General features: G+C 44.9%; 2 protein-coding genes across 3 annotated transcripts in view; both read right to left on the minus strand.

Annotated features, from left to right (window-relative positions):
• The window catches only part of ldhbb (lactate dehydrogenase Bb), a 15,732-nt gene extending 896 nt beyond the window's left edge, over positions 1–14,836 (minus strand). Inside the window, exons 1-8 of one of the 2 annotated variants that reach the window (XM_054776187.1) lie at positions 14,594–14,836; positions 13,549–13,685; positions 13,426–13,477; positions 6,144–6,317; positions 5,505–5,678; positions 5,318–5,435; positions 581–704; positions 1–496 (exon numbers count right to left, since the gene is read on the minus strand). The exon at positions 1–496 is cut by the window's left edge and continues 896 nt beyond it. In XM_054776187.1, coding sequence (XP_054632162.1) covers positions 329–496; positions 581–704; positions 5,318–5,435; positions 5,505–5,678; positions 6,144–6,317; positions 13,426–13,477; positions 13,549–13,677 — 939 coding nt within the window. In that variant the 5' untranslated portion in view covers positions 13,678–13,685; positions 14,594–14,836 and the 3' untranslated portion in view covers positions 1–328. Of the gene's footprint in view, positions 497–580; positions 705–5,317; positions 5,436–5,504; positions 5,679–6,143; positions 6,318–13,359; positions 13,478–13,548; positions 13,686–14,593 lie in introns of both variants that reach the window. The other variant, XM_054776186.1, reaches the window with a different exon arrangement.
• A 131-nt stretch (positions 14,837–14,967) lies between these two features.
• On the minus strand, positions 14,968–24,778 carry tmpob (thymopoietin b). Its single transcript, XM_054776184.1, has 6 exons — positions 23,694–24,778; positions 23,467–23,581; positions 17,767–17,922; positions 17,567–17,676; positions 17,393–17,493; positions 14,968–16,367 (listed from the first exon to the last, which is right to left on the minus strand). The coding sequence occupies exons 1-6, from the start codon at positions 23,925–23,927 to the stop codon at positions 16,004–16,006; spliced, it is 1,080 nt and encodes a 359-aa protein (XP_054632159.1). The 5' UTR covers positions 23,928–24,778; the 3' UTR covers positions 14,968–16,003.
• Between the last annotated feature and the right edge of the window lie 1,844 nt (positions 24,779–26,622).

The raw sequence follows: 26,622 nt of genomic DNA on the forward strand, positions 1-26,622 counted from the left end.
TCCAAAATTATGGGTAAATTAGTTGAAAAACAATTTGCTTTCACTGTGCATATTCTGTCTGTAATATAATTCTATTTTTATTGAGTAAAACTATATCCGGTGTTCATGAGTAGCACTAGTTGGAGCCCACATAGCACCAGTGGTACTCCTACCAGTTTGAGAATGAATCTTAACAACCGTCCAATGAGAAGAATGTATTTTTACTGTTAAAATGTCAGTAGGTATACATGAGCTAGATTGAATGCGCAGTGTGCTTGAACTGAAAGTGAAAAGAGTTACTGCTTGTACACAACAGTGTAGAGTAGCTGCGGCTCCCCCTGCTAGCCCCTCAAATGTCTTGCAGGTCCTTCTGGATGTCCCACAGCGTGGCGCCACTGGCCTGCAGCTGGGCCACCTCATCGTCTGTCAGCGTGACGTTGACCACGCTGGCCACGCCCCCGCCGTTCAACACGCACGGCAGGCTGAGGTACACATCCTCATGGATGCCATACATGCCCTGTACGTGCCCAGCAGACATACAGTATCTACGTCATTGATTGATTTATGTGGACTTTATTTCAAGAGAGGCTGAGATGTTCACCTGCACCATGGTGGAGACGGGATGGATCCTGTTCAAGTTCCTCAGGATGGTCTCCGTCAGGTCGGCCACGCTCAGGCCAATGGCCCAGTTGGTGTAACCCTTCAGCTTGATCACCTCATAGGCGCTGTCAAGCACAAACAAATTGAGACGCTCAAAAAATCCTCAGACTTAAAAATACCCACGAACCAGGAAGTAGGCTGCTTGCTAACAAGCGGACAGATACATCAATATTTTTTTTCCGACTACGGTCGTGTTTTTTTTTTGTCATTTTGACTGACAATGGAATTGTTTCCCCGTCCACACTAACATGTTCCACCATCCACCATAAACCAGGAAGCAGCTTGCCGGCTAACAGACATAAATATGATGCACTACAGCTTCCCTCCGACTATTTATGGAATTTGGAGCTTTACCTAGGGATGTCTCGATTCACAATTTTTGGCTTCCGAGATGATCGTTTTTTTTGCTTTGTTTTTTTTTTTAAAGAATCTTTTGTTACAAACATGAATTTGTGTGATTGATTATGGTTATGAAAATAGCTCTTCAAAGCATTCAAAATAATGCAAGCAAAGTATTGCTGAATGTACTTTTTGATTCTACAGCATGACCACCAATATTGCTTGGCTTTTGGAACAAACCTCTGGGAGTCTGGGCCTTAATCCAATAAATGATGAAACTACAAAAAAATGGGCGTGCAAATACTTTTTTACCTTTTCCACTTATTTTGCCAGCATTGGCACATTTTGTCCAGTGATTGAAAAATGGATGTAGCTTAGCTAACCTTTTGAATAGGATGTCAGCACATATTGCTACAAAACCTTCAACAAACTGTAATGCCCGCGCTTAATTAAAGAAGATGGAGTCACAGATGTCATTCCATTCACGTTATTAATGTAAGATATTTTAATGACACCCTTGTGTTGTTTACACAATTAGACAAATGGAACAAAGAGGCCTCTTATTTTGAAGGTCAGAATGTGTTGTGTGTATGTTGGCAATGGCAGTTGACGGTTGGTACGCGCCGGGTGCGAGAATAAATGTGCCTTTTTTTTTTCCCCCCAACCTCAGAACCTGCACGTCATCAGTGGGCATGGTAAAATGGTCCTTACATTAAAGTGGTAAAACAACATGGTGAAGTCGCACACACACAGCTGCACTCACTAAACCAAGCGAACCCCACTAGCTTCCATTCCTGCTCCATAACAGAAGAGTTTCCAAGGTTTTTCGCCGCCGTTTCGACATGTTTAGTCGAGTTTGTGCGGTCCCTATTATAAGCAAACAGCGGTTAGAGCGGCACTTCCCGTGCAAGCTCCCCGCACCATGACACAGCAGTCGGGAAGAGTGAGGGTTAACTACTGCTGCTGCTACGGAGCCGAATATCCAACGTGAAACTAACTTCATTACGGTACACGACAGACATGTCTGCATGGTGGTGTTGCCTTTTCTTCTTCTTGCGGGTGACAAGAGTCGAGTGGCAACTAGCTTTGAGGCGCATTACCACACCTACCATGTTGGAGTGTGGCTCAGAGTTACCAATGTGATACGGCAACCGGCCCGGTCTCGTGCCGAAAGCCGATCCGGGTCGGGTGATGGGGCACGGGCGGGGTCGGGGGGGCCGTCCAGGCGGCGGCGTTGGTTGACCTCCGGGGTGGTGGGTGGGCGGGGTGCTGCATCCTGCGGGCGCCGGGCGCCTACTGCTGCTGGGAGGGCCCGTGTGCGGCTGGTGGCGCTGGCTCTCCCTCGCCTCCGGGGGTGGGGCGGGGTCTGCCCTGGGCCCTCCTGCTCGGCTGCCGCGTGGGGTCGTCCGGTGTGGGGGCGCGGGTGCCTGAGCCCAGCTGCCCCCGCGGAGCTATCTCCCCTGGGTGGGAGGGTGGTTTGGGTTGCCCCTTTTTATTTATTTTATTTTCTATATATATTTTTTAAATTTAATTTTAATTTATTTATTTTATTTTATTTTACCGATTTATGTGTGTGGTGTATGTGTGACAGGTGGGAGCTGCTTGTTGTCCTCCGTCACCTGTGGCTGTCCCCCGGTTGACTAGGGGCGCGGAGGTGGGGGTTGCGGATGTGCGGTTTAGGCTCGGGGTGGGGGGGATCCCTTGCTTTCTCCCTTCAGGGACGGGACCGCTGTGGCTTGGTGGGCGGGGGGTGTGGGGGCCGTGGGTGGGTGGGTGCGCGTGGGGGCGGGCGGCGTGGTGTTCTTCTGCGTGGCGCTGGCCGGGATTGGCGGGGTGATGCTTGCTCCGGGGCGGGCGGTCCGTCCCTGCTGCCTGCTGGTGTCTGGCTAGTCTCTGCTTTCTGGCCGGCGGTTGTCTCTCTCCCTCCAGGATTTCTCCCTTGGCGTGTTGGTGGATGGGCCAGGGGTGGAGTGGTGGCCGGTCTGCGGTGTGGCGCCGGGCCGCTCCTTTCATGGGCCCTGTCGTGCGGTGCTTGCTTCTCTGTCCCTCCCTGGCGCCTCTGGCTTGCTTCGTGGGTGTGGCCGTGCTTCGCTCTATGTGGGGTCCGGTGCTCTCGTGGTTGTCGTGGTGTTGCTCCCTTGCCGGCCGTGGTGGTATGCGGGAGGCGTGTGGGCGAGGTGGGGTGGGGGTGGGGGGGCGGGTGCCCTGGGGCCGGGCCCGCTGGGTGGGGTTGTGCTCTGCCGGGCGCTTGGGCGTTTGTCGCCGTTGCGCTTTGTGCTCTGCTGGGCCGCTGTCTGTGTCCTCGCCTCCCCCTGTCTGTCTGCGGGCTTGTCGGGGGTGGGGCTCCGGTGCGCGGGTGGTGCGCTGTCAGCTCTGGTGGCATGTGGCTGGTCTGGCTTCTGGTGGTTTGTGGGGTCCGTCGGCTGGTCTGCTGCTGGTCTCGCCTTCTCGGCTCTGGTGCTTGACCTCCCTGCGGCTTGGGGTGCGGTGCTCCCGCTCCCTCTTCGGGGTTTGCTGGCCCGCGGGTGTCGGTTGGCGCTGTGTGGTGGTTCGCCTGTCTGCTCGCCCGTTTTCCTGCCCGCCTGCTCAGTTTCCCGCTTTCCTCCTCGTTGGCTCCCCTGTCTGCCTTGCTGGCGGCGTCCTACCGTTGGGAGGGTGTGGCCTGGTGTCTTCCTGCTCCCCGACGGTGCGTGCTCTCCGCGCCTGGGTTCTGGATTGTATGTGTGGGACCCCGGGGTCCCCGGCTCCGCTGCTCCTTGGGTTACCAACGGGGAATAGGGTGACGCTTCCGGGTGTCGGGCAGTCGACCACTGTGTGTGCGTGCGTGTGCGCGCTTGAGTGCGTAGGAGTGTGTATGTGCGTGCGCGTGGGGGCGTAGAAGTGTGTATGTGCGTGCGTGTGTGTACTTTTATTTATTTTAGTTACTTGTGTGTGTGTGTGTGTGTGTGTGTGTGTGTGTGTGTGTGTTTGGGGGGGGGGGGGGGGGGGGGGGGGGGGGCGCATATATGGGTTTGCTCCGTGGGGTCGGGTGCTGGGTGATACATCTCTGCCGCCCGTGCCCCCGCCGAGTGGGTGGAGGGTGTGCCTCCTGCATTCCTGGGTGGGGCGGCCCTGTGTTGGGGGTTGGGCGGGGGTTGGCCCGGGGCGGGCCGGGCTCCGCTCCCTGGGGGTGGCGGGGATTGGCGCTTCCGGCGCGGGCCGGCTTCTTTCTGGTTGTGGGGGCGTCTGTGGGCCTGCCGGTTTGTGGCCCCCGGTACTCGTCTGCCTTTGTGGGGTGTGATCTCTCGCTGGTCTCGGGTTGGCAGTCCTCCGGCCCGCCGGCGCCCTGCCCTTGGCTGGGATACCTCTCATCGGCCCCTTGCTGTCTTCCCGGGGGGGAGGGCTCTCTGGGCTGGCTCTTGGGGCACTGATCTTTGTGCTGCCTGCCCCTGTGGGCCTGGTGGCCTTCTGACGGCGGGGGCTCGGCCTGGCTATTTGGGGCGGGGCTCTCTGGGAGGTGGAAGGCGGCCCCTTTCCGTCCATGCATTCTCAGTGACAATTACACGCCCACACATTCTTGCACCTTTATATATATGAAATCTTCCCCACATACAGAGATAACTGTACATATGCACACTCACAGTACATACGTACTTCCCCACATTACTCACTGAGTTAACCAGGGTGTTATGTTGTTTTTATTACAGCGACGGTGATATCAGCAGTATGACTATAGTTTTTTTTTTACAATGATGTGCATTACAGTAATTATCATTCTGTTCACTATCATGGATAATCATTTCATTACTACAATTATGTGTGACTGTTTCAATGCGGTATTGTCATTGTGATCACTATCATAGTTCATCATTTCATGACTACTATTATGTGTGATTGTCATTGACAGCGTTGTCATTGTGGTTGTTGATATTGTTTTGTCCCTTGTCCTTATGTCCTTGTTCGTCTTTATAGTTGTCACAGACATTTATTTGCTGATGTCGTTCTGTATGTTTCTGTTGTTCTGTTGTTGTCACAATTGTTGTTGTTGCTGCTGTTGTCCTTGTCTCTTGTCTCTCTTTTTTTTTTTGTCAAAATGGAACTCTTCTCTTAGCTTTAGGGGGCAATCACTTTTCCACACAGGGCCATGTAGCTTTGGATTTTTTTCCCCTCCCTAAATAAAAAGTTTCATTTAAAAACTGCATTTTGTGTTGAGTCGTGTTGTCATCGAATAATATTGAGTGCGACAAACGTGCAAAAATAAAACAAATTTAATGTCAGGAAGACGGCAAACATGTATTTTGTCGTTATGCTGTTTCAATGAGGGTGGAATGGTCTGAGTGAGTGAGTGAGTGAGCGTCACCTGTCCACCACCATCTTGTGCGTCTCCTTCCAGTTCTCCTCATCGCCGTCAGTCCCGATGTCCGGGTTCAATGCCTGCAGGCTAACCCCGGCCATGTTGGTTCCGCTCCACACGGGCACTGAAAACGACACAAGCGGGTAACCACGCCGCGTACCCGGTGCCAGAACCCGTCCGTTTAAAACTTTACCGCTGGTGTCGCCATGCTCCCCAAGGATCCATCCGTTGAAGCTGCTCGGGTGGACGCCCAGTTGGGAGGCCATCAGGAAGCGGAATCGGGCCGAGTCCAAGTTGGTGCCGCTGCCGATGACGCGGTGCTTGGGGAGGCCACTCAGCCGCCAGGTCACGTAGGTCAGCACATCCACTGCAAAGGTTTATTTCAATACATCACCACACATTAGGAATACACTGTTAAAAACACACCAACTACGTATATATACACCTTCTTTCTATCATATGGAGAATACTCCTCCTACTATCAGTACAGATGCAAAAAAAATAAAAAAAGACAAGACACACTAATAGAAATGAACGAAAACTAAATTGAAATGTAAAAAAAAACAAAAAACTATTTTTTTAACAAAATTAATACATACAAGGAAGCAAGAGAACAAAATTAACAGAACAAAATATAAAAATAAATTTAAATGTAACAATTCAAAAACAAATGCATAACCCGCCCAAAAATCTAAAGCAAACAAAAACTTAAGAATGCAAAAGACATTTTTTTTTTAAATGTAAAAAAATAAATGAAAAAAGCAAAATCATGTAAAAGTCCAACCAGAACAATGAAACATTTTTCTGGTGTATTTGCATCGTATGTGTGTACCTGGGTTGGACACCACGATGATAATGCATTCCGGGCTGTATCTGACGATCTGTGGGACGATGTGCTTGAAGATGTTGACGTTTCTCTGGACCAGGTTCAGCCTGCTCTCACCCTCCTGCTGACGGACGCCTGCGGTCACCACCACGATGCGGGAGTTGGCTGTGACTGAGTAGTCTGAGACAGAGACACATCACGGGAGAGGATCTGACTGTGGACTCTGGTCGTATATATTTATAAATGGAATAATTTGACAGCAGAGAAAACCCATTTATCACCTTATAAATATGTTTAACATTATTAGAGAGCTCTAGACATGAAACAAAACCCCTATAGTCACATTTACAATCCTATTACCCAATATAGTATATGTAATAAGGGAATATAAGATATATTGGGCATAATAAACCTGTTTAGCCGGACGGCTTCGAAGAGATTCTGGACCACCATTCGGCGTCTCAGGAGGGGGAAGCAGTGCACAGTCAACACCGTGTATGGTGGGGATGGTGTGCTGCTGACCTCGACTCGGGATGTTGTGGATCGGTGGAAAGAATACTTCAAAGACCTCCTCGAACCCACCGACACGTCTTCCTATGAGGAAGCAGAGCCTGGGGACTCCACGGTGGGCTCTCCTATCTCTGGGGCTGAGGTTGCTGAGGTTGTCAAAAAGCTCCTCGGTGGAAGGGCCCCGGGGGTGGATGAGATCCGCCCGGAGTTCCTTAAGGCCATGGATGCTGTAGGCATGTCTTGGTTGACACGACTCTGCAGCATCGCGTGGACATCGGGGGCAGTGCCTCTGGATTGGCAGACCGGGGTGGTGGTTCCCCTTTTTAAGAAGGGGGACCGGAGAGTGTGTTCCAACTATCGTGGAATCACACTCCTCAGCCTCCCTGGTAAGGTCTATTCAGGGGTTCTGCAGAGGAGGATCCGCCGAATAGTTGAATCTCGGATTCAGGAGGAGCAGTGTGGTTTTCGTCCTGGTCGTGGAACTGTGGACCAGCTCTACACTCTCAGCAGGGTCCTTGAGGGTGCATGGGAGTTTGCCCAAACAGTCTACATGTGTTTTGTGGACTTGGAGAAGGCATTCGACCGTGTTCCTCGAGGAATATTGTGGGGAGTACTCCGGGAATATGGGGTATCGGACCAGCTAATTCAAGCTGTTCGTTTCCTGTATGACCGGTGTCAGAGTTTGGTTCGCATTGCCGGCAGTAAGTCGGACCCGTTTCCAGTGAGGGTTGGACTCCGCCAGGGCTGCCCTTTGTCACCAATTCTGTTCATTATTTTTATGGACAGAATTTCTAGGTGCAGCCAGGGCGTTGAGGGGTTCCGGTTTGGTGGCTGCAGGATTGAGTCTCTGATTTTTGCAGATGATGTGGTCCTGCTGGCTTCATCAAGCCATGAACTTCAACTTTCACTGGATCGGTTCGCAGCCGAGTGTGAAGCGGCCGGGATGAGAATCAGCACCTCCAAGTCCGAGTCCGAGTCCATGGTTCTCGCGCGGAAAAGGGTGGAATACCATCTCCAGGTCGGGGATGAGATCCTGCCCCAAGTGGAGGACTTTAGGTACCTTGGGGTCTTATTCACGAGTGAGGGAAGGATGGAACACGAGGTCGATAAGCGAATTGGTGCAGCGTCTGCAGTGATGCAGACTCTACATCGGTCTGTTGTGGTGAAGAGAGAGCTAAACCAAAAGGCAAAGCTCTCAATTTACTGGTCGATCTACGTTCCTACCCTCACCTATGGTCATGAGCTTTGAGTAATGACCGAAAGGACAAGATCGCAGGTACAAGCGGCCAAAATGAGTTTTCTCTGTAGGGTGGCTGGGCTCTCCCTTAAAGATAGGGTGAGCACTGTCATCCGGGAGAGACTCGGAGTAGAACCGCTGCCCCTCCGCATTGAGAGGAGCCAGATGAGGTGGTTTGGGCATCTGGTCAGGATGCCTCCCGGACGCCTCCCTGGGGAGGTGTTCAGGGCAAGTCCGACCGGTAGAAGGCCTCGGGGAAGACCCAGGACACGTTGGAGAGACTATGTTTCCCAACTGGCCTGGGAACGCCTCGGGATCTGCCGGGAGGAGCTGGACGAAGTGGCCGGGGAGAGGAAAATCTTGGCCTCCCTGCTTAGGCTGTTGCCCCCGCGACCCGATCTCGGATAAGCTGTAGAAGATGGATGGATGGATGGAGTATTTGAAATTGTTGTTCTAACAATGTGTACTATCCCTATCACTCTGACGTTTATAGAGTGAGGAAGCTTACCAAACCATAAATTAAGCCTGTTCATGTTTTTATTTTGCGCTAGCACGGCTATGTTGTAAAAAAGTGTCTATATTTGGACATTGAAATTTTACATGTAAAGCATGTCTACTTTTGTTGTGAAATAAACAATATTTTCTCTGATAATTGTGTCATGATTTCTACTTAGAATTAAAGAATGATGTCAGAAATTGGTTTCTCATGTGTATTATTCAAATATTCTCAGTGTAAAAAAAAACAAAAAAAACTGTTGTGTAATCATTAGTGAAAAGTACATAACCTTCGTGTCCGCCTGCCGATGAAAATTTTGAAGAACATAATTCCATGGAAAAACAAACCCCATGATGATTACAATGGTATATATTCCTGGAATAATTACTCAACTCTGCAACTAAAGTGATTTTTTTGTGTATAAAAGAGTAAAATAAGATTATTTGAACAAAAGTCTTACACCGAGTGGACACCGAGTTATGTACTTTACATTTAGGAAAGAGTGAACTTCAGAGGGTTGCTATGGGAAATGGAAGATGTCTCGAGCTCTGGTATGTTGGGTGTGTGTTTTGCAATGTTTGAAGTTTGTGTTGATAACATTACCAAGGTCTATCCACGAGTTTAAAATTTTAAATGTAACACTTGGGTACCCTTGATCTGAGCCATGCACTACTACAAATTAATTTTTTTCCATAATAATACGAGTTTATTCTTGTAAAATTGCAACTTTTGTTCATTCGATTATGACTTTTTTTTCTTAATATTTCGACTTTATTCCCGTAGAATTACAGCTGTTTTTTTTTTATTTTCTAACTTTCATTTCAACTTTCTTCTTCACTTTACTTCTTGTAATTACATCTTTTTAAAAATATAATGTAATTTTTCTTCATTTCAACATTGTTACTAAATTTCTGCTATTTTCCACTTCTGGTGCTGTTGTTTTCTATTTTCCAAATATTTAAACTTTTTTCTTGTATATTTTCTTCTAATATTTTGACTTGTAAATTCCATACTTATATATTTTCCCCCAAGCTAAGTTTCCAAAAATTACAACTTTGCTCGCTTTGTTTCTTTAATATTTCAACTGATTGTCATGGAATCCAAATGGAAACAATTAAAAGGGTCATCAATGAGATCGCAGACCCGTTAACATACAGTATGTCACAAAAGTGAGTACACCCCTCACATTTCTGCAAATATTTTATTATATCTTTTCATGGAAGTGAATACACCCCTAAGTGAAAATGTCCAAATTGGGCCCAATTAGCCATTTTCTTTCCCCAGTGTCATGTGACCCATTAGTGTTACAAGGTCTCAGGTGTGAATGGGGAGCAGGTGTGTTAAATTTGGTTTTATCACTCTCACACTCTCTCATACTGGTCACTGGAAGTTTAACATGGCACCTCATGGCAAAGAACTCTCTGAGGATCTGAAAAAAAGAATTGTTGCGCTACACGAAGATGGCTTAGGCTATAAGAAGATTGCCAACACTCTGAAACTGAGCAGCAGCACGGTGGCCAAGACCATACAGCGGTTTAACATCACAGGTTCCACTCAGAACAGGCCTCGCCATGGTCGACCAAAGAAGTTGAGTGCACGTGCCCAGCGTCATATCCAGAGGTTGTCTTTGGAAAATAGACGCCTGAGTGCTGCCAGCATTGCTGCAGAGGTTGAAGGGATGGGTGGTCAACCTGTCAGTGCTCAGACCATACGTCGCACTCTGCATCAAATTGGTCTGCATGGCTGTCATCCCAGAAAGAAGCCTCTTCTAAAGATGATGCATAAGAAAGCCCGCAAACAGTTTGCTGAAGATAAGCAGACTAAAGACATGGATTACTGGAACCATGTCCTGTGGTCTGATGAGACCAAGATAAACTTTTTTGGTTCAGATGGTGTCAAGCGTGTGTGGCGGAAACCAGGTGAGGAGTACAAAGACGAGTGTGTTTTACCTTACAGTCAAACATGGTGGTGAGAGTGTCATGGTCTGGGGCTGCATGAGTGCTGCCGGCACTGGGGAGCTACAGTTCATTGAGGGAACCATGAATGCCAACATGTACTGTGACATCCTGAAGCAGAGCATGATCCCCTCCCTTCGGAAACTGGGCCGCAGGGCAGTATTCCAACATGACAACGACCCCAAACACACCTCCAAGACAACCACTGCTTTGCTAAAGAAGTTAAGGGTGAATGTGATGGACTGGCCAAGCATGTCTCCGGACCTAAATCCTATTGAGCATCTGTGGGGCATCCTCAAACTGAAGGTGAAGGAGCACAAGGTCTCTAACATCCACCAGCTCCGTGATGTCGTCATGGAGGAGTGGAAGAGGATTCCAGTGGCAACCTGTGAAGCTCTGGTAAACTCCATGCCCAAGAGGGTTAAGGCAGTGCTGGAAAATAATGGTGGCCACACAAAATATTGACACTTTTGGCCCTATTTGGACATTTTCACTTGGGGTGTATTCACTTTTGTTGCCTGCAGTTTAGACATTAAGGTCTGTGTATTGAGTTATTTTGAAGGGAACAGTAAATTTACACTGTTATACAAGCTGTACACTGACTACTTTACATTGTAGCAAAGTTTCATTTCTTCAGTGTTGTCCCATGAAAAGATATAATAAAATATTTGCAGAAATGTGAAGGGTGTACTCACTTTTGTGACATACTGTATATTAGTAACTTATCATTTCAGACTGGAATATTTCCAAGCAAAATGAAAACAGCCAAGGTGGTTCCAATTTTCAAAAAAGGAGACAAACACCAATTTACAAATTATCGGCCAGTTTCCTCGTTACCACAATTCTCTAAAATTGTGGAGAAGCCATTTAATAATAGGTTGGACAAATTTATTAATAAGAATGAATTATTGGCTAGCAGTCAATATGGTTACAGAGCCAACATTTCAACTTCTATGGCACTGATGGAAATCACGACTGCCATAGACAACAGAAGATGCGCAGCAGCAGTATTCATGGATCTGACAAAAGCCTTCAATACAATTAATCACACTATCTTAATTTCAAAATTAGAAAGGTACGGAATTAGAGGTTCAGTCTTAAATTGGGTTAAAAGCTACCTAGCAAAGAGGAAACAATTTGTAAAGCTAGGAGAATATACATCTGGGAGTTTAAACACCACGTGTGGAGTACCCCAGGGGTCCATACTGGGACCAAAACTGTTTAACTTGTACATTAACGACATTTGTAAAGTAACAAACAACTTAAAATTGGTCTTATTCGCCGATGATACCACCGCTTTCTGTTCTGGTGAAAGCACACAAGAACTCATTAAAAAGGTCAAGGATGAAATGGTCATATTAAAGTCATGGTTTGACAGGAACAGATTATCTCTGAATTTAAGTAAAACTAAAATAATGCTATTTGGTAATAGCAGAAAGGACACGTACGACCAAATACAAATTAATGGAGTGGATATTGAAAAAGTGGAAGAATATAAATTCCTTGGGGTTGTAATAGATGAAAAAATGAGTTGGAAATCTCATATTAAATATATACTGTACAACAAAAGGTGGCGAGAAATATCTCAATATTGAAGAAAGCAAAATACAGTATGTTCTTGACCAAAAATCACTCCACACTCTGTACTGTTCCTTAGTATTACCATATCTAATGTATTGTGTGGAGATATGGGGAAATAATTACAAAAGCAATCTTCACTCACTCACTGTACTGCAAAAAAGATCTGTGAGGATAATTCATAATGCCAAGTATAGAGAACATACAAACCCTTTATTTTTAAAATCACAGATATTAAAATTAGCAGATTTAGTACACTTTCAAACCGCTAGAATAATGTATAAAGTTAATAACAACTCGTTACCCAAAAACTTAATAAAGTATTTCTCAATCATAGAGGAGAAATATGATCTTAGAGGAAAATTAAACCTAAAACATTTATATGCGAGAACAACGCTGAAAACCCACAGCATTTCCGTGTGTGGAATTAAATTATGGAACGGATTGAGTAAAGAACTCAAACAATGTACAGAGATGAGCAAATTCAAAAAACAATATAAGCAGTTGATATTTGCTAAATACAAGGCAGAAGAGTCCTGATTGTTCTGTCAGGTTTGTTATTTTATTTTTTTTAATTTTTAATTATTATTTAATTATTTTTTCTGTTTTGTTAAAAAAAAAAAAAAAGCTTTGTTCGTTATTTATTTATTTAGTATTGTCATCATCATTATTATTATTAATATGTGTGTGTGTATATATATATATATATATATATATATATATATATATATATATATATATATATATATATATATATATATATATATATATATATATATATATATAAATAAAAAAATTTGGGCGGGGGGGCTATCTTACCGTTATCTATTATGTATTATTTAGACTATTACAGAAAACATGACATGGAATGCAAGAAGTGAACAACATGTACTGTACAAGATGTAGATTGGATGGGGGTAGGATTAAATAAGCTTTGCTTCTTCCTACTCCTTTTGGACATGTAGAACTGTGAAAAAAAATTATTCATGAGATGTATTCCATTGTAACCTTCATGTTCAAATAAACTAAACCAAACCAAACCAACTTCAGGCTACTAAAATGACATTTCCCTCATACTATTACTTTATTCTTGTGAAATTTGGGCTTTTTTTCCCCCCTTGCTTGATTACAACTCTTCTCTTAACATTTTGACTTTTTTGCTGCTGTGGGCCGCACTTTGGACACCCCTGGTTTAAAGCCTTCAGAGCCTTTTACTGTGCTTTCATAGAGTGATGTACTGTACGTTCAATAAACACCGCTCTGTTGTTTCATGAGGGTCGTTGTGTTAAGTAAAAGCCGAAATGTAGGCTTCGCTTGCCGTGTTACGCTTTTGGGCCCCCTTCAGGACCCCAAAAATACACAAAATGTTCCAAATAAAGTCTTTCCACATCTAAGCCACTGCATAAAGTAACCACATGAATGCACCTTCCGGTGTGTTTTGAATACCTTTATCTGCAACTATTTTGGGGGTTTTGAGGAAGAGGCTTCCGTGTTGAAGGTCCATCATCTCACCCTTCAGCTTGTCCTCCATCACGTCCACCAGGGCCAACTCGTCTGCCAGCTCCTGCACACGCACACCACCCAATAAAACATACCGCCTCGGAGGGGACGGAGCAGCCTTGGCGGGTGTCTTACCCTGAGCAGGATGCTAACAGCACAGGCCATGCCCACCTGTCCCACTCCCACCACTGTCACTTTATTTCTTGGGGGCTCGGGCGGACCGCCACACATTGGAGTGAGAAGCTTCTGCAGCGTGGATGCCATTTTTACCACTGGAAAAATAAAAAAAAAAAAACAACACATCCTCTTACTCTGCAGATGCATCACAATTAAAAATAAATAAAACATTCAGAAATTCGGTAGCTCTACTTGACCAGCATCTTCCATTAACCGTGTGGTCTTCACGACGCCTCCTTGTGTCACTTTCTACCTACTGTGCACCTGCTCGGCTGCTGCACTGACACCACGTGACGCCCCCTCCCTCCTCCCCAAACAGCGGCTGCTGCCTAATAATCTGATGCCAAACTTGACAATGAGACTGCTAAAAGAGTTAGCGTAATCCCTTAACACGGCCTCCATCTGCTGCACCGGCGCCTTCGCATTTCATCATCAGTCATAAAAAACAACCAACACTTTCACCCCACTAACAAAACATGTTGATAATAATACCTACGCTAAATCATTATCTGCATTCAAACAAATGCATTGTACATATTATTAATTATGTCAGTACAACACATGACTTCAAGTCACACGATAAGACATTTTAATAACAGGTAGAAAAATTTATAGTTTTCCAAAATCTAATTCAAAAATTCCAATAACCTTAGTAAAATGTTACTTTTTAACACTTTATATTAACAGACCATATTTTTCTTTAGACATACATTATATATAATATAGATTTTAGTTATGTTAAACTTAAATATTTTACATTCATGGGTGCTATATTCTTATTATTTTAAACTTTGCATTGCAATACTTTGATTCTTTGAATGCTCAACACAGCAAATTATGCACATTTCCAAACTGTACAACATAAACCTGTTTTTGTGCTACTGTATTATTATATAGTGGAATAAGCTGATCAAATGGTGAACTGTGGCTCACATCAAATGATTATCCAATCAAATTCCTTCCCTACATACAATATTATCCACATGAGGGTGTCTCAGCTCACCTGGTATAAAAACAAACAGGAAAAGCAGTCCAAGTGTACAATGGCGTAACTTTCCTTAAAGATGGCCGGTGGTCCACCCGTCCTCTCAGAACAGCGCCTCTTCCGTTTGTGTGTCTGCTCCTGCTGTTGCTGACAGCCTGCTGGAATTAATTGTCCATAAGCCTCTGCACCCGCCTCCCAACAAGATGTCTCTGTGGCGCTCCCTCAGTCGTCTGTTACGAGGCTCACCTGAGACAAGCGCCCCTGCCGAGACAAAATTAATACCTCCGTGACAGTGTCCATCCAAAGTAGGAGAGAAAGAGAGGTTACTTTGAAAAGACACTCACCGTGACACATGACAAGCACACCGTGGCAAATGACGAGAGGAATAAACATCTGGTAATGACGATGTTTATTTTATGATACACTTCCTACACGATCATAAATAAACAGATTAAAAATCTTTACCCACATAACGCTCTGACATGTGTCCATTGCGGGGAAGCTGCCTGGATGTGGATCACTTGATAGAAGTCCAATTAAACAAGAGAATCACCTGTGTTACATTACATATTGCTTTTTTTTATTCTTTTACCTTTATGAGTGCTATAAAAAGTCAAAGACTAGAAAAATATTAAAATCCTAACAGGTGCCTTGTTATATATCCACCCCACCCCCCCATGTGGGCACGTGGCTGCAAATAAAAGCCTGTCCTGCAAGAAGGACTAAAGAATCAGAAGTCGAATTCAAACCAGAGCAACCAAAAAAAAAAAAAAAAAAATCACGAGCACTAAAAACCAAATGTAAACCGAAAACAGAGACGGCAGCTGAGCTGTAGAATGAGACTGCGATCAAGACGCTCTTGGATAAAGATGGGTGATAATACATGAGCTCCACTCCAAGAAAGACGGTGCCCAGACGCCATCTATGCGCCACGGTGAGCACCATGTAGACACGCTAGCTATCTACTAACTGAGACGCTTGAGGACATTCTGGCGTTAGCGCGGCATCGTGCTTGGGGACGTGGCATTCAGGCGCCTCACTGTCAAGATCAGCGCCTGGCGCACGTGCACAAACAGACACAGATGTCAAAGAAGAAAAGCTACAACCATGCAGGGATAACTGGCCTCTCCACACACTTCTACTTGGAAGAGGGCTAAATACACGTAAAGACGACGATTCACAGGTTAAAACAGACATTAAAATCAGTCGCAGGGGCTGCCGCCAAACAGACGCCAACTGTTTGGGTGCACCTGCCTGCTGTGCACGAGGGTGAAAGCTGGAATCTGCACACAGGAACGTCGTTCCCGATTGAGTGTGACTTCTTTGTCCGACCAGGGGGGAGAAAGTAAAAGGTAAGAGGTGAACTGAGTTAGTTGCATGTGGTTGTGGTGGCAGGGAGGTGGGCGTGGCCATAGCGAGAGACCGCCTTTACTTTCCGCCCAGGCCCAAGTAGGCCGCGGCGCTCTCCACAGCGCCTTGAAGCGGGACAAGGACGCCGTCGACGAGGCCTTGGAGAGCGCTCATTCGGGCCTCATCCAGGTTTTGGTAGGCAAAGTAGAGCGAGCCGCCGACCACCACCAGGAGCAGAAGCTTAAGCAGGAGGGGGAGGAAGCTGTGTTGGGCCGGCGCTTTGCCCGGAGAGGCGGCAGAGAGGACGCCTCGGGAGATGGACTCAGAGTAGGAGCGGCTCTCGGTGTGGACTGTGTGCTGCACGCGGGACTCGTCCAGCCAGTAGTCGCTGGGCTTCACGGGTCGGCCGGCCGCGCCACGGATGGGACGCCTGCAGGTCGCACTACAGCAAAAAACAAAAAAGGAAACTTTTTAACAACAGTTCCTCTGCGTCTTGGTGCGTGTGCCAGGCTTCATGTCGAAAAACCGCAAGGAAAAAGAACAGCAGCACACTTTAAAAATTCTACATGTATGAGCAGGCCTGTTTGAGAGGCGGTCCTGTCTTATGCAAATGAGCCACTGCTTACCCCACCCACTCTTCTGCAGTACAGTAATCCCTCGTTTATTGGTCACTTGGCTCCAGACCAAACTGTGATAAATGAAATTCCGCAAAGGAGGATTCCTAACTTAAAAATAGATTGTTTTTGTAGTTAAGGTAGTAGAAAACCGGTTTTTGATCTTCTAAATATGTTTTTTTTTTTTTTTTTTTTTACATTACTAGAGACCTCTAGACATGAAATAACACTCTATGGTCACCTTGTTAATAATAATGTAAAAATACATGTAAAAAATAAATGTAAAAATAAGAATAATAATAATGTTGCTCTAGCTTGGTTAATATGCACGTCACATGGTGGAAATGGAGCGTTGTTGGCACTTTTCAGAGTCTTTTTCAGCAGGCTTTATAGGCGGACTAAGTGTTTCCCATACATGCAGTAATGAGCTGTCTCTTTTTACCTGTTTTAATATCTTTAGAACGCACAGAAAAGAGAAAGGCGTGTTGATGTCTCACCTTAAGATTCTGGATGATGGGCAAAATTCCAATAAAAGTGCACTTTTCCTTTAAGCCATAAACAAGACGTAACAGACTCACATTAGCATTGGGAGAGTTCTTGTTTTTGGCTGGACAGCTTACTTCCTGGTGCCTGCTGTCTCATGAATGTAACATAACTGACACCTACTGACCAGTGTACAATACATCAAATCTGCTTAAGTATGCATATTTTTAGACTAATAACAGGCCGTAGTCAACCAGGAAACAGTGATAATTTACTAAATAATTTTGAAAAATAAAAGCAATTAAAGAGCCCCCTTTGCCAGTCCAACACTTTTCAGTAGGATCTGCCGAGTGCCGTCCTGTCACGCTACCTGATGCCTGTTGGTGTGCTGATTTCATTGGCCAGGATGTCTTCTACGACACTATCACTGCTCTTCTTGGGAGCCTCTTCAGTGACGACCACCTCAACCACCTGTCAGTGGATTAAATATACATTAGAACCGTTTTAATGCTTCTGCTGAGCTTGTCACTGATGCCACAATGACCTTGGTTTGTCGTCTGCTGCTGGTCCTCACAGTCACTGGAGTCTTCCCCCTACTCCGCACAGGCTTCTCCACCACGGGAACTGGCTCTGGATCAGTTGTGGCGATTTCCTCTGTGACACACATCGAAGCAAAATACCAAATGACGACACAACCACGGCGGTCGTGGTCACATGTACATACTGTAGAAATTCTCAACTCACCGTCTTCTTTGTCGCTGTACTGGTCAGAGTTTGTGTTGCCATTCTGGTTGGTGTCAGCCTTGGGGATGGTTGTGACGTCGACTGGAACCTCGAGTTCAGCCACAGGCTGGTCCAGAAGCTTCTGCAGCTTCTTCTCGTATAGCTTCCGGGTCGAGGCTGCACAGATTTTGCCAGTGGAAATCAAAGAGAAGCAAGTACGACATTTTTCAGGGGTAAAGCCTGCATTTGTGATGCCAATTTTTAAGCAAATTCCAAATTCAAGGAGGAGTTTTTGTAGCTTTTCTCCTGCTTGTTGACAGTAATCCCTTCTTTATGGCGGTTAATTGGTTCCAGACGATGAGTGAATTTCCACAAAGTAGGACTCCATACTTATACATTTAAATATTTGGTGGTTAGAGCACAGAAAACCTGTTTACCACCTTCTAAATACGCTTTTTAACATGGTTAGAGCCCTCTAGACATAAAGTAGCACCCCTATGGTCACATTTACACGCCTATTACCCAATACAGCAGACATATGAGCTGAATACCCGGCGAGCAAAGCATCTGAGGCGTAAACGAGGCAAGCGAGCCGGCCTGCATGCTAGGCTAAAAGCTAGAGCGACGAGGCCACCGCTACCAAGCCTGCTGCTAGCCAACGTCCGCTCTCTTGAAAACAAGATGGACGAACTACGAGCAAGGATTACAGCTCAACGTGAGATCAGGGAATGCTGTGTCCTCACCTTCACAGAAACCTGGCTGACGGAGGATATACCGGACTCGGCGATCCAGTTGGAATCATTTGCTGCTTACCGGGGAGATCGGACTTTAGCGTCTGGTAAACACAGAGGTGGCGGCGTCTGTGTTTACGTAAACAAACGGTGGTGCACAGACGTACAGACGATGGAAAAGCACTGCTCGCAGGACATTGAGCTGCTGATGGTGAAATGCAGACCTTTTTATTTGCCTCGTGAGTTTAGCGCTGTGTATTTAACTGCTGTTTACATCCCACCACGAGCTAACACTGCTAATGCACTAGGCCTCCTGCATAACATCATTGATAAACACGAGACCAAACACCCAGACGCTGTATTTATTATATCTGTCGATTTCAACCACTGTAACCTCAGGACTGTCCTCCCCAAATATTACCAGCATGTGAGCTTTCCCACAAGGGAAAATAACATCCTGGACCAAGTCTACAGCAACATGAAAGATGCTTTGAAGGCTGTTCCAAGACCCCACTTTGGAAAGGCTGACCACATCTCTATATTCCTTTATCCAACATACAGACAACTTCTTAAAAAAGCTCCCCCTGTACGTACAGCAGTTAAAGTGTGGAATGAAGAAACTGATCAAGTACTTCAGGACTGCTTTGGCTGCACAAACTGGGATGTGTTTAAAACTGCAGCGGGGAGGGAAGATTGTACTGTTGATTTGGATGAATATGCTTCTGCTGTTACTGGCTACATTAGCACATGTATAGAGACTGTTACCACCACCAAGTATTACAGAAAATACCCTAACCAAAAACAGTGGATGAACTGTGATGTAAGGGCTAAGCTACGTGCTCGTTCGACTGCATTTGTCATGGGCACCGCTGATGACTACAAAAAGGCCAGATATGACCTGAGGAGGTCCATACGGGAGGCCAAAAGACAGTACAGACAGAAGCTGGAGGGCTACTATTCCACCTCAGACCCTCGGCGCATGTGGGCGGGGCTCCAGCACATCACAGACTATCGACAGCAGAGTAGCGTAGCCACGTCCAGCCAAACCACACTTCCAGATGAGCTGAACGAGTTCTATGCCCGCTTTGATACCCAAACTCCTGATGAGCAGAGAGGGTGGCTGAACCTGGGGAGCACACAGGACTCACCTCTCATGGTGACATCAGCTGATGTGCGCAGGGTTCTAAACAAAACAAACCCACGAAAAGCAGCAGGGCCAGACAACATCTCAGGACGTGCACTTCGGGTTTGCTCATCAGAGCTAGCTGATGTGCTTGCTGACATATTTAACCTGTCGCTTGCACAAGCATCTGTACCGACATGCTTTAAGTCCACCACCATAGTGCCCGTACCCAAGAAGAGCAACGTGACCTGCTTGAATGACTATCGCCCGATAGCACTCACTCCTATTGTTATGAAGTGCTTTGAAAGAATAGTCATGACCCACATCAAAAAGAGCATCCCGGCGGCAACTGTGGACCCTCTACAGTTTGCATATCGCCAGAACCGGTCCACGGATGATGCAGTCAACACTGCCATCCACACAGCCCTTTCTCACCTACAGGGCCAGGACACATACTGTATGTCAGAATGCTATTTATAGACTATAGCTCTGCTTTTAATACAGTCAGTCCCCACAAACTCACAAATAAGCTCCTCACACTTGGCCTGTCTCCCTCCCTCTGTAACTGGGTGTTTAACTTTCTCACAGGCAGGCCCCAGTCAGTCAGAGTCCACAATCGCACATCCAGCTCAAGAATTGTGAGCACTGGGACCCCACAGGGGTGTGTGCTGAGTCCACTCCTCTACACGCTCTTCACCTACGATTGCGTGGCCTCCCAGAACAACACCAGCATCATTAAATTTGCGGATGACACTACAGTCATCGGACTGATCACTGGTGGTGTTGAAACATCATACAGAAGAGAGGTGGCGGACCTCATAGCTTGGTGTCGTGATAACAATCTCCTTCTCAATACAGATAAGACTAAAGAGATGATCATTGACCCAAGAACAAGGGAAAAGGAGCCGCATAGACCCCTGTTTATTGATGAGACTGAGGTGGAGAGGGTGAAAACCTTCAAGTTCCTTGGCACACACATCAGCGAGGACCTCACCTGGTCTCACAACACCCAACAAATTATGAAGAAGTCCCAAAGGAGACTGTACTTCCTGAGAAGACTGAGGAAATTTGGCATGCCCACCACAATCCTGAGTTGCTTCTACAGATGCACTATCGAAAGTGTCCTTACCGCCTCCATCACTGTTTGGTACGGTAACTGTACAACACGTGATAGGAAGGCACTCCAGCGGGTGATCAAGACCTCACAGAACATTGTTGGGGCAGCCCTCCCCTCACTGCAAGACATTTATAAATCTAGAGTCCTACGCAGAACACACAACCTCATCAAGGACAGCACACATCCACAACACTCATTATTCACACTCCTACCGTCAGGCAGACGCTACAGGATTTTGAAGTCCAGGACCACAAGGCTGGCAAACAGCTTTTACCCACAGGCCATCAGGCTTCTCAACGAAGCACTCGCACACGCCGCACGCAACACACGGACACACTCATAGCACTTTATTTATTTATTATTTATTTATTTGTATTATTTACTTGTATTAATGTCTCTTCTGTTGTTGTTGTTTAATTTATTGGTATATATGTTTATGTGTTTATGTTTCTTATGTTCTTATTCTTTCATTTGTTTTCTTTCTTTTCTTGGGAGAATGAACAGAATAAGATTTTCATTGCATGGTATAACTGCTGTTTTACCATGCACATGACAATAAAACTCTCTTGAATCTTGAATATGAGAAGCGAAGACATAAATCAGACGTTTTAAAGACCAGAGGTGTCCCAACTACGGCCATTTGCGACCCGCAGCTGTTTTTTTATTGGCCCATGGCACACTCTAGAAATTTAACAACCTAAAAAAAAAAAAGCAATGGATAAAAAGAAGAAAAAATGTAGTAGTAGTAATAATAATAATAATAATAATAATAATAATAATAATGTCTGTCACCTATTGCACAAACCTAACACAAAGTCTTGTCTTTAAATAGACAGAAAATGTGTTTTTACAAAATAACAACAATATCAACCTATCGCATACAGTATATAGGATTTTCAGTGTAAATTAGCATCAAGATAGCACATTTGTTTCAATGAATTTTGTTTAAATCAGGGGTGTCCAAACTTTCTCCAGCAAGGACCACATGGTGAAAAATGAAAGGATTTCCAACTGCATCTCAGCTTTGTGATCCAGGTGAAAAAGCCTATATTTAGTAGCCTATATTTTCATCATATTATGACTTTATTCCCCAATCTAATTTTCCAAAAATTACCGCTTTGTTTTGTTTGTTGCTCATATTACGTCTTTTAAAAAATAACATACCTTTTCTCTAACAGTTCAACTATATGCTATTAAAATTACATTATTTTTCCCCTAATAATATTATAGATTATATCATGACTTGATATTTTGAATTTATTCTCGTAAAATTGCAGCAGTTTTGATCTATGTATGCTGTTTTTTGTATGTTCCAATTATTTAAACTTTCTTCTTGTAAATTTCCTTGTCACAAAGATCAAAGACTTTACTCCCATATTCTGGCTTTCAGCCCATACTATTATTTTTATTATTTTTTCCACAACTTAATTTTCCAAAAATTATATCTTCACTTGCTGTTGTGTTTGTCTTTCATAATATTAAGACTTTTAAATAACATTTTAACTTTGTTACTAAAATGACAGGGGGTTTTTTGCCTCATATTACAACGTTATTCTCGTATAATTCTGACTTTTTCTCATTAGAAAACAACCTTTTTCTTTTGATATTTGTACTTTATTCTCGTAAAACGGCAGCTGTTTTTTTCCGGTTTCTGCTGTTTTTTTCTTCCAACTATGTCAACTTTCTACTTGTAAATTTTATTATCATAATTTTGACTTTATGCCCATAACATTACTTTTTCCATAACCTAGTTTCCATAAATGACAACTTTATTCATTGTTTCTCATATTACAACTTCAGCAAAAAGTAGTCTTTTCTCCGGCCAGTGCAAAGTGTACCCCGAACTCTTGCCTGAAGTCTGCTGGGATTGGCTCCAGCATACCCCCCGCGTACCCCCCCGCCCTAGTGAGGACAAGCAGCATAGAGAATGTACGGATGGGTAGTCTTTTCTCTTTAATAATTCAACTTTGTAACTAAAATGATCTGTTTCCCCCCTCATGCTATTATGTCATTCTCGTAAAATTACAACCTTTTCTCGTTACTTTTTTCCTCTCTTAATAGTTTGACTTTATTCTTGTAAAATGACTGCCGATTTTTTCATTTTTGCTGTTTCTTTTTAAGTTTTTGTCTTAAGTTATATTTTTAGAATGTGGTGCGGGCCAATAGAAAAGAACAGCTGTGAACCGCACTTTGGGCACCCCTGGTTTAAATGCATTTTGTTTATGTTGAATGTGAGAATCGTAATTATAATTTACTTGCATTATTTCTATATCTTCAATTTTAACAGTGTAACAAGTAAATGAAATGATAAAATGGAACTCAACTGGAGTCTTTACTGAGACTCTGTTGTCTGCGCATTGACCTAGCAAGTCCAGCCCAAATGTAACTCTGAGCAAAATTGATAACCTTTACACTAAGTTAGCATCATTTTGAACTTGTGGACAAAAACTTAAATGTTCATGAATTAATCATTTTCATTACTGTCTGCACACCGTTATTTGTGCTTCCACAAGTTCAAGTGCACCGTCTTTTCATTATTAAATATATTTGAGTGGAAAAATGTCTGCAACGTGGGTCACCGCTTGCCATGAAGCGGTGATGGTGGGTCCCTCAGGCAAACCAGTTGAGAACCACCGTTATTGATGACACATTCTCGTCACTGTGTGTCCAATGAAGGAACCAATATCCATATTGGGGGTCTTCGGCTGAAAATGTTGCTTTAAATGAATGAATGATGAAAATGAACTTACCCAAAATAGGTCCTGAATCCACTCCATACTTGGCTAGTTGCTGTTTTAGGTCTTCGTCGGTGAGTTCGGTCACCTCCACCTCAACGCGAGGCTTGTCTGTCTTTCTGGTTGCTTTCTGCATGAGAGCTTGCATTTGTTATTCAAATCCCTACAATCAGTGCAGACTAAAAACGAAGCGTGCAACTCAAACTGGCACCAGAGATTACAATACATAATATGAAACTCACTCTTCCCGATCGGCTTTTGTTGGAGACTACCGGAGTGGGCAGCTCGTCGTCGCTGGAGAAGGTGTCTCCAGGTGGACTCTTCTTGTTGTTCTGCACCGTTAAGTTCTTCAGATAGAGCTGAACGTACACTTCTTTCTTATGCTCGCCGCTCGGCAGCGGCACATTGTTCGCAGTCAGCTCGTTCTTCAACTTGTCTTTCGTGAGAACCGATGGATCTTCCAGGAATTCTGCCATGCTTCCACTCTAGTTTTCTTCGCCGTGGTAAAGACAACAGCAGTTATACTTTTTGGGCGCTAGCAGATAACGGAAACGACCAACAACACCCGGAACGTGACGGTAAAAGGCGTTGTTGTCAAACAGGACTGTCGCGTAGCCGCTCGCCTTGTATGCTAGCAGGAGGTAAAGCGTATTGAGCCAAATAAACACCAAATTTTACCTTGTAGCCACCCGAACTCGATATTCCCCTGTTTTTTTAATATTCCCAACACGGATACACTGGTCTTCTATCGTAAGAAAGCACCGCAAAAGGCAAAGTTTATCCGCAACAATTTAACGGATATTAGCTTAGCTTCTTACCGGCCCACTTGTCTATGTCTGTCCGCGGTCGAATCGCGACAAGGAAACAATCTGCTTCCCTATTGGCTGAACAGCGCAAGTACAGTCAACTGTGATTGGCTCCTTATGAATGGACGCTCACAGGCCTCTGCCACAAAGAAAGTGCAGACTTGGTGTGTTACAGCCACGCAATATACACTTTCAAATACCGGATTAAGTTAAACTAACAACGACAACAACACATTTTCAACGCACAGGAAACGTAAAACACAGCAAAACGCTTATGTTGTTTGGAAACTTACCGAAAACCGCCAGTTTAGCTACTCGCCGTTGGTGAGGCGTTCAGGGACCATAGAGCGTTAAAGGCGTTTGTCGCCCCTGGCTGCTGTAGCGCCTTTCACAGCCAAGTTTCAATCCATCTGAGATCATTTACTCAAGCAAATATTCTAAACATTAACAAGTGACATCAAATAACGGTATCAATAACTAAACGGTCACAACAGGATTTCTTTGGACGCCACAATGAACCGCTATGTTTTTAGCTGCAGTCTGCGTTTTGACCAGAACAGGGCAGTGTGAGTCATGTTATTCAATTCAAAGGCGAGTCTTTTTTGTCAAATGCTACTCAAATATTCAAAGTCTGTAGAAGACAAAATAAAATGATTGGTATATGAGCGACATCAAAGAGCGGGAGGCTACATTTATCCATCCAGCAATTTATCAATTTTCCATACCGCGAGTCCTCATTTGTGACCGAAAGCCAGCTGACTTGAGCAGAGAGGCAGGGATGCCCCTGAACACACCCATACTTTACAATTTGTTAATAACGTATGATGCGTGCTTTTGGTTGTGAGAGGAAGCTGGAAGACCTAAACACAAACTACCAGCTGCTGACGATCATGGTCACCAACGAAAATTTAAAAGTGCTTGGCCTTATCAAGTTAAAAGACATTCTGCACCATTTATTAAAATGTTTAGGTGGATATATGTGTATATTTGTTTTGGGGATGTGGGAGGAAGAGAAGAAACCCACACAAGCACAGGGAGAACATGCAAACTCCTCAGCATTCACACATCTAAAATTCTACACATTTCCCCACCTATTTATTCCTCGACTTCTTCTAATTCTTATTCGAAGTGTGCAGGAGTAGGGGAGTACATGGCTCCAGGTCAAATGTCTGAAGGGGTATGCAACCGCGAAACTTTGGGAACCATTGTCCTAGAACGCGCTTCTAGGGTACTTCAACATTCAGTCAACATTTCAGTTCAACTTCAGTCTTTACACGCCATTTCTACTCAAATTGCTTCATCTCGTTAATATGAGCAGTTGTGACATTCACAGTAAGAGGGAGATGATCCGGAAGGTAAAGGTCTCAAGTTATCCGTGGATCTACGTTCCTACCCTCACCTATGGTCGTGAGCTTTGGGTAGTGACCGAAAGGACAAGATGGCGGGTACAAGCGGCCGAAATGACTTTTCTCCGCAGGGTGGCTGTGTTGTAGAGACTATGTCTCTCAACTGGATTGGGAACGCCTCGGGATGTGCCGGGAGGAGCTGGATGAAGACTGGGCGTCCCTGCTTAGGCCCGACCTCGAATAAGCGAAAGTAGATGGATGGATGGATGGCTATTCAAAGTAGCGATGTTGATGTTCTTTGTCTCCTTCTCTCAAGCTAATTGATCGTGCATTCATGAAACAACAGGTTTAGACTTTTTAACGGGCACAATTCTACCTGTCTGTGGTTGCCGGACGTGCCGGTCTGTGTGGCGTGTGGCTGCGGGGACAGTGGTTTGAGGCGGCACCGCGGCTCCCCGCTTGTCCTTCAAGCAGCCCCCTCAGGCTGCAAGAAGCCAGCAATTGATCCCCCTGCTCTCCTGCCCCACACCTCAGCTGAAAAACCACACTTAATACAGCACTTGAAGCATCGTTCAGCTTTTCCATTGCGGAGCTGCCAGTGCTGCAAAAGGCTGAAAATGTGGAGCCCTTGAGAAACACCTCTTAAGCTTTCTTTGTGTGTCATTTATACAGAAAATAAGCCGCGTGCCAAGAATCATAGCGAGCGCCTCTTTAAGCATAACAGTCACTGCCTCTGAAAAATGATCAAAGTTGGCTTGGGAACGGTCAACATTTTCAGAACGAGTTCAGCATTCAGGAGACAGTCGGGCTGGTATGATGCGTGGTGACAGATAAGGGAACAAACGGACGCAAAGCTGAGAAGGTTCCTTTGATCTGATGCCCTGAAAGCCGTGAAGTCACACTGCTCAATGGAGTTGATGTTGGAGGACAGGAACAAAAGGACAGGAGTGAACTCGTCTGTCCACACCGACACGTTCCTGGGATTTTTGTTTTTTATTTTTTTGGCAGGTTGAAAAAAA

Source organism: Dunckerocampus dactyliophorus, chromosome 5 (genome assembly GCF_027744805.1).
Source record: "Dunckerocampus dactyliophorus isolate RoL2022-P2 chromosome 5, RoL_Ddac_1.1, whole genome shotgun sequence".
In the NCBI taxonomy this organism is placed as follows: domain Eukaryota; kingdom Metazoa; phylum Chordata; class Actinopteri; order Syngnathiformes; family Syngnathidae; genus Dunckerocampus; species Dunckerocampus dactyliophorus.